Source organism: Acartia tonsa, chromosome 2, assembly GCF_053477335.1.
Source record: "Acartia tonsa isolate MP-2025a chromosome 2, ASM5347733v1, whole genome shotgun sequence".
NCBI classification, from domain to species: domain Eukaryota; kingdom Metazoa; phylum Arthropoda; class Copepoda; order Calanoida; family Acartiidae; genus Acartia; species Acartia tonsa.
Window position 1 is genome coordinate 29,671,709 of NC_137261.1, and position 18,284 is coordinate 29,689,992.

Sequence of the window (18,284 nt, forward strand, 5' to 3'; positions counted from 1 at the left end):
GCACGCACCTATACATGACCAACTATAAAAAGTTGCCTAATGTAATATATTACTCATAACTTTTTATTTTAATGAATTCGGACTGGTAGAAGTGTAAATATTTAAATTTGATTAAAGCTATACCAAATTTCCACTAAACCCCTTAAATAGACCATAGTGTATTATGAACCTAAATTAACGACAAATTTTCCCCCGTCATTATATCCACGTGCATTATATCCATTATTATTTACCCCTCATCCCCCCTTGACAAATACAACCCTCGTCCTTGTTGGGAAAATTTCCCACGAACCTTTACATTTTTTTTTTGACTTTGGTAAAATACGTTTCTACAAAATTGTAGCGTATTCTCTTTAAATAGCAAAAGTAAATTAGATATTTACACAAGACAAAAAAAATCAAGGATATATGGGACATTGGGCTGTTAATTACACCATTCGCTAAAGTTTTATATCGTTTTCTTATTTTGGTTTAGCAACTTTGGGAGACTTTTATTGTATTTGGATTGGCAGGTTTATTAAGTTGAGTGTCCAAACGTTTCACCTTTTAATTGTAATCTACAGTAGGGGTAATTTTGTTTATCATTGAGGATGTACATCAATATATCGACCCTATTGTCTTAAATTTGCTTTAGCTAAGTGTTTAAAACTAGCTAAAAATTTTCTCGTTTTAGCTTTGTACATTATACTACATACAGCTTTATTAGATAGAGGGAGAAAAATCAAGGTTGACAACTATATATAATGTGTGTGTTTGTGTGTTAAGTTAACAATATTATACGAAATATTTGAAATTGTGTAAAATAGATAAGTATTTGTATGACTAATTATCGGAAAGTTTTTGTTCTATATTTTATTTATTTATATCTTTTGAGGAAATTGTGACTCATATTTTATGTGCAAGTTTATCAATAGTATAATGTTATTATTCACGGAAAGTTATAAATATTCTTTTATTTTAATAAATAAAAATAAGTTTTTAGAAGAGGAATTTTGTTGTAAGGGCGAAATAGAAAGAAGTTTATAATGCAAATTACATGATTAAAATTCATTACGTTCACACGAATCTTAACTTGATTCTACACATGATGTGAGCAGAGCAAGACAAAAGTTAATTGAGTAAATTGTAGCGCAGTTGCGGTTTTATAGAGAAGAAAAATTAGGTCACTCAAAAGCACACATGTCTAATTAATAAAGAAACAACCCCTTTTTATACAAATCTCAAATAAAAAGAAGTTGCTTTATTATAAAAAAGATGTTTTATTGTCAAATTATTGGCCTGAGCAGTTATACTTTTAATTTGATAATTTAAAACATTTGAAAGTTGTATTTTCCCCCGTAAAATTTTTATAAATATATTACAATACACACCTGAAACCTTTGAAACCCCTCACTTTACCACCCTCAAAATAAAAAGCTTGGACGTCCCTGAAGGAGTGGGGATGAGTAACGTCAGTGTCCAAATTTTTTGTATGATTCATTTATCCCGGCGGTTGATTATGTCAGGGATGGAGGCATAAGAAAAAGGCTATGATAACAATATGATTTGTGCTTGCTTCAAATGAAATAAGTTTTGTTACCTATTTTATTTAAGTAGTTAGAAAGCAATACTTCTGTTAAGTACTAAAAGTACAATATAACAAGTCCATCATATAAAAAACTATTACTTCACTTATCTATCTAAATTTACCCTTTACAAGGCATTAGTTTTAGTTTACACTAATTTTTGATTGAAACCATGAAATATTTTTAAATTGCTATTAGATTTTCCTTTATGCCCTGGTCATTATGCTTTTCTGAACGTAATTTCTCAACTTCCAGTATTATTGTGAACTTGCTAGTGGTAGCGTCCACTCATACACACACACACACACGTATTATACATATGTTGCAATAATAGTGCCTACTGAAAAATTGTATACGTGAACAGTGACAAGTATCCTTCTTTTAAAAAAGTAACAGGATGGCTTTGTGTGAGTCTTGTCTGCAGCTTTAGATCTTTACGCTGGACTGATATGTTTCTCCTTTACAGTTTAGCTGCTAATAGCAAGTGTTAATTTTCTTCCCCGTAAAGTGTTTCACATTATGAAAAAAACAGAAAAAATCTGAGTGAAGCTAATGAGATTCATTTTATGATTGATGGATTGGATTGATACCTAAAATAAAAAACCAAAGTCAGCTCAGTAGTTATTGAGATCCTAAGATTCAGACAACAAAAACGTTACTACTTTATATAACAGAATGATTGCCTGTTTCTCTCTTTGGCTTTGTTTTATTAGTTAGCCTACAAGCAAAATTTAAATTGTGAATTCGGCAAATCTGAAAGAATTTAGTTTGCGATTGCATTGCATTTTTTTTATGTGTGTGCAGTTTTTATTATCTTTACTCCAAATTATTAGTACCGAAGCTATTCTATAATTCACTTTGTCCGTCCGTACAGCTGTGGGGAAAATGTTATTTTCTCGTCTATGAAAGATAATCAGCTAAAATTTTTTATGAAGATTCCTACGTCATATGCATATATATAGATACATTTTTTTGTCCATCTGTCTTTCGGTCATACTTTTAATATGATAACTAAACAGTTTGTCCATTACAAGGTTTTTTTGTGATTCGCTCCTTATGGATGTTGTCATCCTTGTTTTAAATTCAACCTTGGTGTATAAAAAGTAAACAAAAATGTAATAGGAAATAAGGTATCATTTTTATTGCTTAATTTCAGTTCATGTTCAATTTTTTAACTTATTATATAAAGACCACCACTAAAAGTATGTTATAATCTGTTGACAGCTTTCCTTAAAAAGCCTACAAATCGGTCTTGTTAACGTATATTTATTATTCTTTATAAGGACAGTCCGACAAACATCAAATTACTTCTTGTTTAAAGGGGGGAGGCGGATGTGCCACTTTTTGAAATCAAAACTAAAAGTCAAAGGAACTCATCTATAAAAAGAGTTACAGGTCTGAGATTTTGCATGGCAGTTGCTTAATAGGGGTACAATATGGAACTGTAAAGAAACGGCGGCGCAACCGCCGAGAAAAGGCAAAAAAATTCGGCGGGAAACGCCGGTTTTCGGCGGTTGCGCCGCCGTTTCTTCACAGTTCCATATTGTACCCCTATAAAGCAACTGCCATGCAAAATCTCAGACCTGTAACTCTTTTTTTAGATGAGTTCCTTTGTTGACTTTTGGTTTTGGTTTCAAAAAGTGGCACATCCGCCTCCCCCCTTTAAAAGGTTTGCTTCTAATAATTTCATACTCCTCAATAAAGTTTTAACACGTACAAACACTAACAAAAGTTCTAAACATTAAATTCTCTATTCTTATTTAAGAATTTAACTTGTTAGTCTTGAAGCTTCTCTATAACTTAAATGTCTGTTTGTCAAAGAAACATTAGGAGGGAATTGAATTTTCTCGGTGCTTTTAATGATAGAGGTTTGAGATTTCTTAAATCGATTATGAAGATTGAAATTATAGTAATCAATGTAATTTTCTTGACTGTTATTAAAGATTTTAAGATTTTCCTAACCAATATAAGCATCTTAACTTACTCCAGCTTTCATTCTGACTTAAGTAACTTAAGGTTTCTTTTGCTTCCTAAGATCACCACTCATGACAATTGTCATCTTTGTTAAGTTTATTGCACAAAAATTAAATTTTTATAAGAAAACTGTTTTTTTTTTTTATTTTAAACATATCATGACTAATGTAGTTAAGTTGATGCTTAATTTTAATTTCTTTATTTAAACAAACAGCCTTGTTTTGCTCTAATCTTATATGTTTGTATCAGCGGCTACGCCACTAGAGGCCTCTAGGGACACTTGAAAGTAGGGGGGAGGACTGGCACTGCCCTCTTATTCTCAATTTTAAAGAGATAAAAATTTTGGAGGGGGTCAGTTTTTTAGTCGATTTCTCTTGGTTGGGTGGTGGTATTTTCCCATAAAATAATTAAAAATCTTCTCAGGTCCTATGAAAAGCTTCACAGTAGAGGGGGAACTATATGGGTTAAGCGGTTATCGAGATCTTAATACTTCTATATTAGTATAAATCCAGAAACGAGGATAATTTGTTATAGATAGCGCTGCAAGGACAATAAAACAACAACTACTACTGCTTTTACAGTTAGTATGATATTATAGTCTGCGGAATCTGATAGTTTTGAAGAAGCAGATGAAGCAAGTTTTGAAATCTGCTTATTATTAGTCACACTAAAAATCCCAAGCTTAGTCACTTGAACTGGCGGCCGCGGAGAAGAGGGTCATTAGACCTCCTCAATCGACAATACACACCATCAGCCCCCAAAAGACCATCAAAACAATTCCGTCAGACCATCAGACACATAAAACGGAAGAAGGCTGACAAGGTGTACAACTATACCCCCCAACAGGTCAAAGAGGCAATTAAAACCTCTAAGAACTCCAAGGCAAGCGGACCTGATGGTATTTCTCCCATCATGCTCAAACACCTTGGAGACAAGGGTATAGAATATCTTGCCACACTCATTAACATCGCCATCAACACATCCATCATTCCATCCATCTGGAAAGTAGGCAAGATCATCCCGCTTCTCAAACCGGGAAAGTCGATTGATGAAGGTAAATCCTATCGGCCGATCTCTCTCCTGTCTCCAGCTGCTAAAATTCTGGAAAAACTCATCCTCCCAGAAGTCTCAGCAGCTGTAGACCTGCAGGATCATCAACATGGCTTCAGAAAGCACAGATCAACAGTGAGCGCTCTTCAGGAAGTTAACCACCACATCGCAAGCAACCTCAACAGGAAGAAACCCTGTCACCGCACCATCCTTGTTGCCATTGACCTCTCCAAAGCATTCGACACTGTTGACCACGAGCTTCTTCTGAAAGATATCCTGCACCTCGAGTTGTCCGACACCCTCATCAAGTTTCTCTGCAGCTACCTCCGAGGCAGACAGCAATATACTGTCTTCCGCAACTGCAAGAGTAAATACAGGGTTGTCAGACATGGAGTACCTCAGGGAGGAGTACTGTCACCACTCCTTTTCAACCTCTACATGAGAACCCTACCAGCACCACCCGGTAACATCAAACTAATATCCTATGCTGATGACTGCCAGGTACTCAACTCGGGGCCGACTATTGACAAAATTTGTCATGAAATCAACCCCTACCTTGACCAACTAGTCAACTGGTTCAAGGAACGCAGTCTGGAAATCTCTCCGGAGAAATCCACGGCAACCATCTTCACAACCTTCAGCAATGAAGTAAGCATGACCCTACCCATCATCATCAAGGGCAAAGATGTGCCGACTGTCAAGCACCCTAAGATCCTTGGAGTCACCTTCGACCCGATGCTCAACTTCGGGCAGCACGCCATCGCCACCAAGAAGAACGTGACCCAGCGCAACAACGTGCTGAAGTGCTTGTCAGGGACTGACTGGGGTAAGTCAAAGGAGACGATTGTAAACACTTACAAGGCCATAGGAAGATCAGTTCTAAACTATGGGGCACCGGTTTGGACACCATCTCTGAGCGCAACGAATTGGAGTGAGTTGCAAAGAGCACAGAACAACGCTCTGAGAGTAGCAACTGGTTGCATCAAGCTGACTCAGGTCAGCCACCTTCACCAAGAAACTAATCTTCTCCCGGTGAAGGAACACAATGATATGCTTACCAACCAGTACCTACTCTCCATGCACCGCCCAATTCATCCTAATCATCACCTGCTGCATAAACCATCCATGCCCAGGAACATGAGGAACACCATCATCAACCACCTCCCTCATGTGGAACCCTACCTCAGAGATGGTCCACCGGTCGAACAGAACTACAAGAAGAGACTAAAGAAGATCCATGACGATGCTCACAGAGACTGCAGAAATAAGTATCCTGTAAATAAAGTTTTAAATTCACGACCCCCTGCAATTAATATTCAGGAAGAAAAAACACTTTCAAGACAGACGAGGAGCACACTAGCCCAATTAAGATCAGGATACAGCACTTTTCTGCAGTCAACAATTTCAAGATTTGACACTTCAAAGAGCATACGATGCCCAGACTGTAACATAGCGGACCACACAACTGAGCATCTTTTTAACTGTACTTTCAAACCCACTATTTTATCACCAATTGACCTCTGGACGCAGCCCAAAAAGAGCGCAGAATTTCTTGGACTATTGTAACTAAATTTATCTGCTTCCTGACCTGGCTACAAACAACAACAACAGGGTCATTAGAATTTGTATGGCAGTTAAAATGTCAAGTTAAAACAAAATTCTTGATCTATTGTTTTTATTTTTGCATTTAGCATAATTGCATTGAATAACACATTTATATGACCAGCTTCTTAACCGGGATCCTCCCTAAACCAGTCTTTCTGGACTTGTGTGTGTGTCCCAAAACCATATGTGTTAATGTGTGTGTAGGGGGGGGGGGGGGGGGGGGGATAAATCAGCTGATTTGTATGAGAGTGAGAAACTGTTAAAAATTGTTGACATGGTCTGATTGATTTCTCAACTCGCTGCAAGCTTCGTGGATTTTAGTGTGGCCGGCTGAACAATTCGGTGTGCTTACCAACTAGCATAAAAATCTTTTTAGCCTAAATATAATTTTTTTCATTCCTATTATAATATAAAGTAGTAAGGATTTTAATGACTACTGAACCGTTTGAGTTCCTCATTTTAGGGAAGCTTGACATATATCCTATTATGGGTTTAGGCTGTTTTATCGTTATAGAAGTCCTGTGGGGTGGGTTTAGGCTATTTTATGACCATTGCATCCTTCCCCCTCGATTAGGGTTGTTGGTCACAAACATAAAAAAGTTTTACATGGAAGCATGTGGGCCCGTGGGGGAGATTAATTTCAATTTTTAAATAAGAGCAAAGATAAATATTTTTAAAAAGTTTTTTCTATAACAAATATTAGTTGTTTTCCATGAACTCTTGCTACTCTGACAGTATAGAATAGAACACGAGCACATGTATATATTTAATTATACGATGGTTGTTAGTTAACCAGTGGTTGCTTCATTGGACATAATAATCATAGTTACATAATATCATTATAATAAGTGATTTTTTAAAAATCTTTCTTCAAACATTTATTGTTCGTCCACTTTCATTTATTTTTAAATTAAATGTTTCGTCTGTTCTGTTCATATCTTATTTATTTTTTAAAACATTCAATTTATATATGTTAAACCATCAATATTAGTTTTTTTTGCGTGTATTAGATTTCTGTGGATAGTAACATATAAAAGAATGTGGGACTGTTGAAATATATTAATCCTAGAAATCTTAATCCTTATATACAAAATAACTATTGCAGTCTATCTTTATTATCAGTGGAGATAATCACATTCTTACAAAAATGCTAGAATGGACATATATTATATAGGAGCTATGCTCACAAAAACTAAAGCAGGAGCAAATGTTATATCTTGTTGTCTTTTAGCTCTAAAATTAAATGAACGTTGAAATTAACCGCAAATTGTGATGTGGAAAAAGTAGTTATATTTCACAATTACGAGAATCTCGCAGGGAGGGAGGGGACATTGGACTGTTTATTACACCAGTCACCAAAGTTATATAATAATGTTTTCTTATTCGTTGAATTATCAACCTTTTGTTGAATTTTAATTGGTTGTTTCATTTAGTTAAGTGTCCTAACATTTTAAACACTAATTGTAATGTACGAAAGGGGTAATTTTTTTGTATCATCATTGTGCATGTACATCAATTTATTGGCCATTGTCTTATTCCTTTAGATCCCTGTAAAATATGTATTTTTGAATTCTATTAATAAACGATGAGAGCTATCCGTTACGGACGGACCGACCATAATTATAAAAATTATAAAATCTTATCCTGTTTCAGAGGAACCTTTACACTGGGGATCATGGCAGGAGTTGAGCACCATGGTGACTAACAGAGAGAAGCTGTACAGCCTTCAGCTCCCGGACACCTGGATCCGCCATCTGTTCACTGCGCACACATACCTGGAACTGCAACAAAACGAGGAAGCATTGCAGATCTATTTTGGTCTGAGCTCGGCGGGATTACAGAACTCTACGTATATTATGGCGCAGATTGCGATAGCTTTTCACAATCTTAGACGGGTAAGTTAAAGACAAAAAAAAGATGCGATATTAAATAAAAGCGAAGCTCTAAGATTAAAAGGACAAACAAACACTAACTCTTGAAGAGTGTCGGAACTTAATACACAGAACATTAATATGTAAGATATAGTCATGTTTTAAATGGACCCACGGACTTTCTGGTAACTATGATAGAGACGAAAAGCTTTATAAATTATACTTTACTGTTGTAGGAATCATCATGCACAATTTGAAATCGATAGGAAAATTCTAACATGCCTTAGTTAACGAAAAAAGCTAATCATTCCAAACGGAGGGACCTATCCTAATATAGAAAAGCTTTGCTTTACAACAAGGGGGAGGGGGGTCTAATGCTATTTTGCCGTATAGTTATGTGTGCTAAGCTATTTAACAAGGATGACAACATCCATAAAAGCGAAGCTCTGAAACGGTAGGACAAACGGACATTAACACTTGTGTAATGTCAGAACTGAATAATCAGAATGCGAATGTATAAGAGTCAAAGCAAAATTGTAAGTAAATTTGTTGAAAAACTGCTTGATACAGGATAATGATTATGGACATACTTACATTTTTAGAACTTGATTATAGAGTTGCTTCGGTTATAATATTGTACTTTGTTGTCCTAGGAATCAGTATACCAAAAATCAGACCAATCAAATAATTAGGTCACATACAAATTTGTTGTTAAAAATGTAAAAAAAATCAACATGTTTAAAATAAACGCACGGACATTCTGGTAATGATTATAGAGTTGCTACGCTTTCTAACTCGTACCTAACTATTACAGGAATCACTATGCAAAATTTGAAATTGATAAATTCTAACATGCCTAAATTAACGAAAAAAAACTATTTAAAAAAGTAAAAAAATCAACATGTTTAAAATGGACGTACGGACATTTTGGTAATGATTATAGAGTTGCTACGCTTTCTAAATCGTACCTAACTGCTAAAGGAATCACCATGCAAAATTTGAAATCGATAGGACAATTCTAACATGTCTAAATTAACGAAAAAAGCTATCCGTGACGGACGGACGGACGTACGGACGGACCGACCCTAATTATAGAAAAGCTTCGCTTTTAAAAAGAAGGTGACTTTTTGAAGAAAAAAAGATTTTTGTCTTAAATGATGTAAAACTGTCTAATTCGGCTAGAAATAATCTAATAATACTATTTCAAAGTCGTCATGTCAAATAACTGTACGAAAAATCGCATAAGGTAACCACCCCACCCCTCTCCTCCAATAGTAATTTTAAAGCCAAATATTTTACCTTCTTATACATTTTCTTACATATATAATGTAAATATAAATACGAACATAGCACACAGTGACACAAATTTTTTTTCAGGTTGAGGAAGCACTGGAATATTTTAAGAATCTCAGTGAGATTGATCCCTACAGGTAAAGTAAGCAGTTATTGCCGTTTCTATAAAAGACATAATTCAACAAAAGACACAAATGACAAAGGACTTAATCGGATTAAGTCTAATAGGACAAAAGGCCCAATGTGTTCTATATGTAGAATTTTTTGTATACCTTTAATTTAATAGTACAAACAAACTTTCTTAAAACTAAAATTGCAAGTGGGGATCGACTGCAACCCCCCCTTTTGTGCCCCTATAGGCATCTATGGGCGTACCCGCTAGTTAAGTATTAAAGTAATACTAGTTAGAATTAATTTTTAGATTGGACAATATGGACGTGTATTCAAATATGCTGTATGTTACAGAGAAAAGGGTTGAACTTGCTCATCTTGCTCACAAGTAAGTAACTTTTGGATCTAATGCAGTTGGCGGTAAAATGTTCCTAGAAACGATTATCTCCAAAATTCTACGAACAAAGATCTAGTGATGTACAGTGAAAGCTTGTCTCAGGAAAACACGCGTAAAAATATTTTTAAAAGCGAAGCTTTTCTATAATTAGGGTCGGTCCGTCCGTCCGTCCGTACGTCCGTCCGTCCGTCCGTCACGGATAGCTTTTTTCGTTAATTTATACATGTTAGAATTGTCCTATCGATTTCAAATTTTGCATGGTGATTCCTTTAGTAGTTAGGTACGATTTAGAAAGCGTAGCAACTCTAAAATCATTACCAAAATGTCCGTACGTCCATTTTAAACATGTTGATTTTTTTACTTTTTTTAAATAGCTTTTTTCGTTAATTTAGGCATGTTAGAATTGTCCTATCGATTTCAAATTTTGCATGGTGATTCCTCTAATAGTTAGGTACGAGTTTGAAAGCGTAGCAACTCTATAATCATTACCAGAATGTCCGTACGTCCATTTTAAACATGTTGATTTTTTTACACTTTTAACAACAAATTTGTATGTGATCTAATTATCCGATTGGTCTGATTTTTGGTATACTGATTCCTGGGACAACAAAGTACAATATTATAAGCGAAGCAACTCTATAATCAAGTCCTAAAAATGTAAGTATGTCCATAATCATTATTCTCTATCAAGCAGTTTTTCAACAAATTTACTTACAATTTTGCTTTGACTCTTATACATTCGCATTCTGATTATTCAGTTCTGACATTATACAAGTGTTAATGTTCGTTTGTCCTACCGTTTCAGAGCTTCGCTTTTATGGATGTTGTCATCCTTGTTTTTTGCGTATTTATGTGCACTGCATGATAACTGTAGGTTATTGAGTAATGAATGTTACCGATTATTTGGAGGCCTAATGTATGTTTAAATTTTGTAAGAACATAATATTTATGTTCTGCCTTTTGGCTGCTATCAGCGTTTAAAGTTCATAGATTTTTGAAGACAAACGATACCAGGAACATTTTCTAAATTTTTTGTAGCGCTGCTTCTCTATAGTTATGGTAAGTCAGTCTGTCCTAGAAATTTACTTATTTTGTTTACTGATATTCAGTTTGACCCAGAATGACAACAGACGAAAAAACAGATTTATACCCCCAAAGTCCTTTTGCCCTCTCCATCTTAGGTTTTAACCACTAATTTTGTTTTAAGGACGAATCAGATTGACAAGTATAGAACTGAGACCTGCTGTGTCATTGGAAATTATTACAGTCACAGGTATGAAATAGTTATTTATCGCATTGTCTGTAATACGATGCTATGCATGATTTTTTCAGTAAAATACAGCGGATATTTATCGGTTTCGAAGCCATGCTGGAAGCTAATATTAGACTACCGTTATTAGATACATATGAAGTAAATACCTTTTGTACAGAAATGTAAATGGATATTGGGTGCTTCACCAAAAAGCGCCTGTTTAGTCCTGAACACCTCAGTTTTTGCCCTATGTTTAACCCCCTGCGGCCTTGGCCTTAATCTGCGGTTCTATAACCCTGCTTGGCTACCCAGAACTTAATGTAATCTAACCTAACCTTACCCTAAAGTATTAAACTAACAAATAAAAAACTAAGAAATTGTCAATATTTTGGGCCTATACCTAGCTGCGGTGCTCTAACCCTGCTGGACCCTGCTGGGGTCTACTAGCTAATTTAATCTAACCTGGCCTTACCCTAAAAGTATTAAACAAAGAAATAAAAAACTGAGAAGAAATTATCAATATTTTATTTTAGTTCCCAACACGAGAAAGCAGCGCAGTACTTTCAACGCGCCTTGAAGCTAAATCCTGGCTACCTGTCCGCTCTTACCCTGCTCGGCCACGAATATATGGAAATGAAGAACACTAATGCCGCTATTCATAGCTATAGACAGGCTATTGAAGTAAACAGAAGAGATTATAGGTATGTTTTCAAATTTCTTTTATGTAAAAAATGGATGTATAACATACGTGGATAGCATGACAGGAGGAAAATTTTCATCAATTTAGGTTCCCTGTCAATTATTGGTCAGTTCGGTTATCCAATTGGGTAGGGAGTGTATGGAGTAAATGGGTGGAATAGGAGATCGTTATTTCAGGCCACTGAAAAACCGATAAAATCCAAATAATAATATATTATACATTGGGAGACGGCGGTGACTTGTGCTGGTAGTTTGTCAAGTTACAGGATGAGGATTGTTTGATGCAATCTCTTAAAACTTCATTTTAAAAACCTTGAATTGATTGATATGCAACAAAGAATCAAAATATTTTTTATTTCAGAGCATGGTACGGACTTGGACAGACCTATGAGATATTGAAAATGCCTTACTACTGTCTATACTACTATAAGCAGGTATAAAACTTATTTTTTTAAAAAGTCTAAATTGGTTTGTCAATTTTCAATCTTATTCTGCAAATTTTGATACTCAAGTTAAGTATATATAAAAACTTATTTTATAATTTTTTAGATATTTTGTTTTTTAGGCACAAGAATTGCGGCCGTCAGACAGTCGAATGTTGGTTGCTTTGGGTGAATCTTATGAACGTTTAGATAAGCTGCAGGTCATTATATTTTCCAATATAGCTATGAAACCGATTTATATCCGCTGGATTAAAACCGGTTCTGAGCCCTACTAAAAGTTCATGTATTTTATTAACAATTCTTGCAATACTATCTTAAATTTCTTATTTTCTCCTTCACGTTAAACACTTTACAAAGGACTATAAATAATAACACGTTCTTAAAAGTAGTACTGCAATTTTTTTTCGAGAGGGGGGGGGGGGCTACGTTCTGATGAGGATTTCAATTTACCAAGATGTGACTGACTTTTCCACTAATAATAATAATTTTAAAGGGGAAAACTTTTTGGTATTTTATTTAGAGGGATGTTTAATACATCGTCTATAATCCTATCCTTTTATCCCTGAGTTAATCTATACATATCCTATTATAAAAAGTAGTATATGTTTTATCTGTAGCTTAAGATTTCGATAACTACGGAACCTATTAAGTAATACTTTTTGAGGAAGCTTTATATAGGGTCTGCGATGTTTTAGGCTATTTAATTTTAGATTTTTTCTTGGGATGGGTTATGCTATTTTTTGTAATTTATTTCCATGGAATACAGATCCGCTAAATGCTAGGGGCTTAGCGAGATTATAACATAATCTTTAAAAGACCAATTTTGTAATATGTTTAGGATGCCATGAAATGTTACTGGAAAGCTCACTGTGTAGGTGATATAGAGGGGGGCATAGCTCTGTCCAAGCTTGCCAAGCTCTATGAGAAAACCAATGAAGCAGATCAAGCTGCTGCAGCTTATACCCAGGTGAAATTAACTTTATTTGCCTGCATCGAAAACCTTGTAAAATATTTATCCGATGCTATGCTCAATTTTTTATCATTGTTTAATGATAGCATGGAAAATGTTCCTTATTTATATTGGTGCTATTACGCAAGTTCCCTCCGGAGCACTGTTCACCCTTAATAATTTAAAAGCACCGTTTTAGTTCTGCTGCATATCATAACTAAAAATTGATTTCTATGCTTGGGAAAGATTTTAATAAATATTGTTTTTAGTATATTCAAGACACAGAAAGTCAAGGATTAGTTGAAAGAGATGATTTGGTGAGTTTTTTTTAAACAAAATATTTTATGTTGCATGCAATTGTAAGTTGTCATTCTAATTTTTTTTATCTACCGAAAAGTTATATTTAGCGGAGCCTTTAGTAGAAAATGAGTTTCTGTGCTCCTAAATCCTAAATTTTGTAATTTTAACATTAAAATAAGCCGCTTATTAATGATGAAAATTATTTTTGCTATATTTTAGGGAAGTGCCTACAAGTTCTTGGCAAGCTATTATCTGAAAAGAAAAATGTTTGACGAGGCTTATGATTATGCTATGAAATGTACAGAGCTGGCAGATGTTATGGAAGTAAGTTTTCATCATACTTTTTGTTATCTTGTTATGTTTCTTAAATATCCAATCTAACCTGGTTTTACCTTTAAAAAATAACTAGTGACATTGCATTTTGAAGTAAAATATATGTTATTATGTTATTTAAATAAGGGGGGGGGGGAAGTTTTGCCACTTTCGCGTAATCCGTGATTATTAGGCTAGGTATTGATGTGAGACTATAGGTTATTTGGGATAAAAGTTTACTTTTGGGTAGTACTTCACGTATATTTAATCATTTTTTGGATAGGTCTCCAGGTTCAGGTGCTGCAGGCTGGAAGGTGGTTTCTGGACAGGTAAAAAAAATTTAAAATTTTTGTTTGAAGAGTTAGAGATCAAATTATTAAACAAAATATGCATCATTATGGATATTATTGAAATATCAGAAGAAAAAATTAAAATCGGCCTCCAGGTTCAAGTGCTGCAGGCCTCCAGGTCCACTCTGGACAGGTAAAAAAACAAGTTTTTTATTTGAATATTTAGAGGTCAACTTATAAAACAGAATATGCATATTTTTTGATATTATTGACATATTTGAAGAAAAAATTAAAATTGGCCTCCAGGTTCAGGTGCTGCAGGCCTCCAGGTCAACTCTGGACAGGTAAAAAATCAAATTTTTTATTTGAAGAGTTAGAGGTCAACTTATAAAACAGAATATGCATCTTTTTTATATTATTGACATGTTTGAAGAAAAAATTAAAATCGGCCTCCAGGTCCACTCTGGACAGGTAAAAAAACAAGTTTTTTAATTGAAGAGTTAGAGGTCAACTTATAAAACAGAATATGCATCTTTTTTGATGTTATTGACATATTTGAAGAAAAAATTAAAATCGACCTCCAGGTTCAGGTGCTGCAGGCCTCCAGGTCCACTCTGGACAGGTAAAAAATCAAATTTTTTATTTGAAGAGTTAGAGGTCAACTTATAAAACACAATATGCATATTTTTATTATATTATGGACATATTTGAAGAAAAAATTAAACAAGTTTTTTATTTGAAGAGTTAGAGGTCAACTTATAAACAGAATATGCATATTTTTTGATATTATTGACATATTTGATGAAAAAATTAAAATAGGCCTCCAGGTTCAGGTGCTGCAGGCCTCCAGGTCCACTCTGGACAGGTAAAAAAACAAGTTTTTTATTTGAAGAGTTAGAGGTCAACTTATAAAACAGAATATGCATATTTTTTTGTATTATTGACATTTTTGAAGAAAAAATTTAAATCAGCCCCCAGGTTCAGGTGCTGCAGGCCTCCAGGTCCACTCTGGACAGGTAAAAAATCAAATTTTTTATTTGAAGAGTTAGAGGACAACTTACAAAACAGAATATGCATCTTTTTTGATGTTTTTGACATATTTGAAGAAAAAATTAAAATCGGTCTCCAGGTTCAGGTGCTGCAGACCTCTAGGTCTGCTCTGGACATGTAAAAAATAAATTTTTTTATTTAAAGAGTTAGAGGACAACTTAAAAAACAGAATATGCATTTTTTTTTGATGTTATTGACATATTTGAAGAAAAAATTAAAATCGGCCTAAAGGTTCAGGTGCTGTAGGCCTCTAGGTCCACTCTGGAAAGGTAAAAAATAAAAAAAATTTATTTGAAGAGTTAGAGGTCAACTTATGAAACAGAATATGCTTCTTTTTTTATATTATTGACATGTTTGAAGAAAAAATTAAAATCGGACTCCATGTTCAGATCCTGCAGGCCTCCAGGTCCACTCTGGACAGGTATAAATTAAGTCTTTTTATCTGGAAAGTTACAGGTCAACTTATAAAACAAAATATGCATTGTTTTGGATATGATAAATATACTTGAAGATAAAATTAAAATCGGCCTTCAAGTTTAGGTGCTGCATGCAGGCTTTCATTTTCAGGTATTTTTTTTTTTTTTTCCTGTTTTAAAACATGGTAGGTAGGTATCATACATTTTTACTTTTTTATATGGACAGTGACACTTTTACCTGGATCCTGGTGAACGCTGGTTGTTGCCGGCCAGGTGAATATCTCAAATGGTTATCTTGGAATTTAGAAGAAAGATTTCAAAATAGAATAAGTTTAAAACTTAAAATATAATCATATAGTGAAATTTAAGGACCTGGAGCCTGTCTGGACACACATTTTGAAGCCTTAAATGATTAATTTTACTATATTATCTTATTTTAATCATTTATTAAATACATACCTTTCTTCTAAATTCAAAAATTACCTGGATATTTACCTGGCCAATGGCGAACAGCGGTCACTGGGATCCATCAAAAAGTTTCAATGAATATGATAACTACCAGGTTTAAATAAATATAGAATAGAAAAAAAAGTAGGGGGGAAATCAAATAAATAGGAAATATACCTGAAAATAGTCTCTAAAGTTCACCTGGAAGCCTGCAGCACCTGAACCTGGACGCCAATTTTATTTTTTTTCTTCAAATATACATGTTACATCTAAAAAGATGCTAATGTTGTTTTAAAAACTGACCTCTAACTCTTCAAATAAAAAAATTGATTTTTTACCTGCCCAGAGTGCACCTGGAGGCCTGCAGCACGTGAACCTGGAGGCCAATTTTAATTTTTTCTTCAAATATGTCAATAATAACAAAAAAAATGCATATTCTGTTATATAAGTTGACCTCTAACTCTTCAAATAATTTTTTTTATTTTTTTACCCGTCCTGAGTTGACCTGGAGGCCTGCAGCACCTGAACCTGGAGGCCGATTTTAATTTTTTCTTCAAATATGTCCATAATATAATAAAAATATGCATATTGTGTTTTATAAGTTGACCTCTAACTCTTCAAATAAAAAATTTGATTTTTTACCTGTCCAGAGTGGACCTGGAGGCCTGCAGCACCTGAACCTGGAGGTCGATTTTAATTTTTTCTTCAAATATGTCAATAACATCAAAAAAGATGCATATTCTGTTTTATAAGTTGACCTCTAACTCTTCAATTAAAAAACTTGTTTTTTTACCTGTCCAGAGTGGACCTGGAGGCCTGCAGCACCTAAACCTGGAGGCCGATTTTAATTTTTTCTTCAAATATGTCAATAATATCAAAAAATATGCATATTCTGTTTTATAAGTTGTCCTCTATCTCTTCAAATAAAAAAACTTCTTTTTTTACCTGTCCAGAGTGGACCTGGAGGCCTGCAGCACCTGAACCTGGAGACCGATTTTAATTTTTTCTTCAAATATGTCAATAATATCAAAAAATATGCATATTCTGTTTCATAAGTTGACCTCTAACTCTTCAAATAAAAAACTTGTTTTTTTACCTGTCCAGAGTGGACCTGGAGGCCTGCAGCACTTGAACCTGGAGGCCGATTTTAATTTTTTCTTCTGATATTTCAATAATATCCATAAAGATGCATATTTTGTTTAATAATTTGATCTCTAACTCTTCAAACAAAAATTTTAAATTTTTTTTACCTGTCCAGAAACCACCTTCCAGCCTGCAGCACCTGAACCTGGAGACCTATCCAAAAATGATTAAATATACGTGAAGTACTACCCAAAAGTAAACTTTTATCCCAAATAACCTATAGTCTCACATCAATACCTAGCCTAATAATCACGGATTACGCGAAAGTGGCAAAACTTCCCCCCCCCCCTTAATAATAATTTTTTTTATCAACTATTCTTATCAAGGATGGAAAATGTATGATCAAGGAAATCGCAAACCTACGCGGAACTGCGGGTGATGGAGGTGCCCCCACTATCATGGTGTTGGATGAGGACCAGCCCTCATTCACCCCTACAACGGCGGGGGGCAGGGGCGGATCAGCTGACATTGATCAGGATAATGACATGGATCCAGTTAGTTTGAGTTTTAATACTTAAGATTAAGTAGGGTACAGTTTGTTTGAAATAAAGCTTCTCAAGATTTCATGAAACCTCGTGTTGATGAAGGAAGAGCAAGTTTTTAAAGATTATTTAATCCTTAGTAATGTTTTTTGTATTCTGAAGTTTAAGATCTCCATAACTACTGAACTGATTGAGTTTTGCATTTAAGGAACTTTTTACTCAAGTCCTGGTATTGTTTTAGGCTATTTTTCAGCCTCTCTTACTCCTTTTGAATACATAGCTCCTAGAAGCTAGGGGCGTAGCCACTAGTCTGTAATAAAGTATTTTATTTTGTTATAAGTTATAGGCGATTCAAACGCTATTCTGCTCTACACTTGTTACATTGTCTTTGCTGTGCTACTCATAATATAGTAACCCTTGTTCATTTGTACCTGAATTTTATTAAACAAATTTTGGGTTAGTTGCAGTTTACGGCAAAGTGTTTCTGGCTACTATTATCACAAAAAATCAATGAACTTTTTAATGAAAGGCTGCTGAAGGCGGAACGTATAGATTATGCTTGCTCAAAACTTTTCTCCAGTCAAGGTTTCCCAGTGCTTCATTGGATCTAGACTATTCCAGATTATTTATGGGCC

General features: G+C 34.5%; 1 protein-coding gene across 12 annotated transcripts in view; it reads left to right on the top strand.

Moving 5' to 3' along the window:
* LOC145309448 (cell division cycle protein 23 homolog) overlaps positions 1-18,284 on the top strand; it is a 32,111-nt gene that overhangs the window by 13,490 nt on the left and 337 nt on the right. For 2 of the 12 annotated variants that reach the window (XR_013876523.1, XR_013876526.1), the window contains exons 8-19: positions 7,848-8,089; positions 9,443-9,495; positions 9,780-9,857; positions 11,074-11,139; positions 11,652-11,819; positions 12,179-12,251; positions 12,383-12,460; positions 13,099-13,227; positions 13,479-13,526; positions 13,729-13,833; positions 17,494-17,696; positions 17,996-18,105. Coding sequence is in view for 4 of the 12 variants with exons in the window: in XM_080150340.1 (XP_080006466.1) it covers positions 7,848-8,089; positions 9,443-9,495; positions 9,780-9,857; positions 11,074-11,139; positions 11,652-11,819; positions 12,179-12,251; positions 12,383-12,460; positions 13,099-13,227; positions 13,479-13,526; positions 13,729-13,833; positions 17,494-17,685 (1,232 nt within the window). In the remaining 8 variants the exon portion in view is untranslated. Of the gene's footprint in view, positions 1-7,847; positions 8,090-9,442; positions 9,496-9,779; positions 9,858-11,073; positions 11,140-11,651; positions 11,820-12,178; positions 12,252-12,382; positions 12,461-13,098; positions 13,228-13,478; positions 13,527-13,728; positions 13,834-17,493; positions 18,128-18,284 lie in introns of those variants that run through there. The other 10 variants (XM_080150339.1, XM_080150341.1, XR_013876520.1 and 7 more) reach the window with 9 other exon arrangements.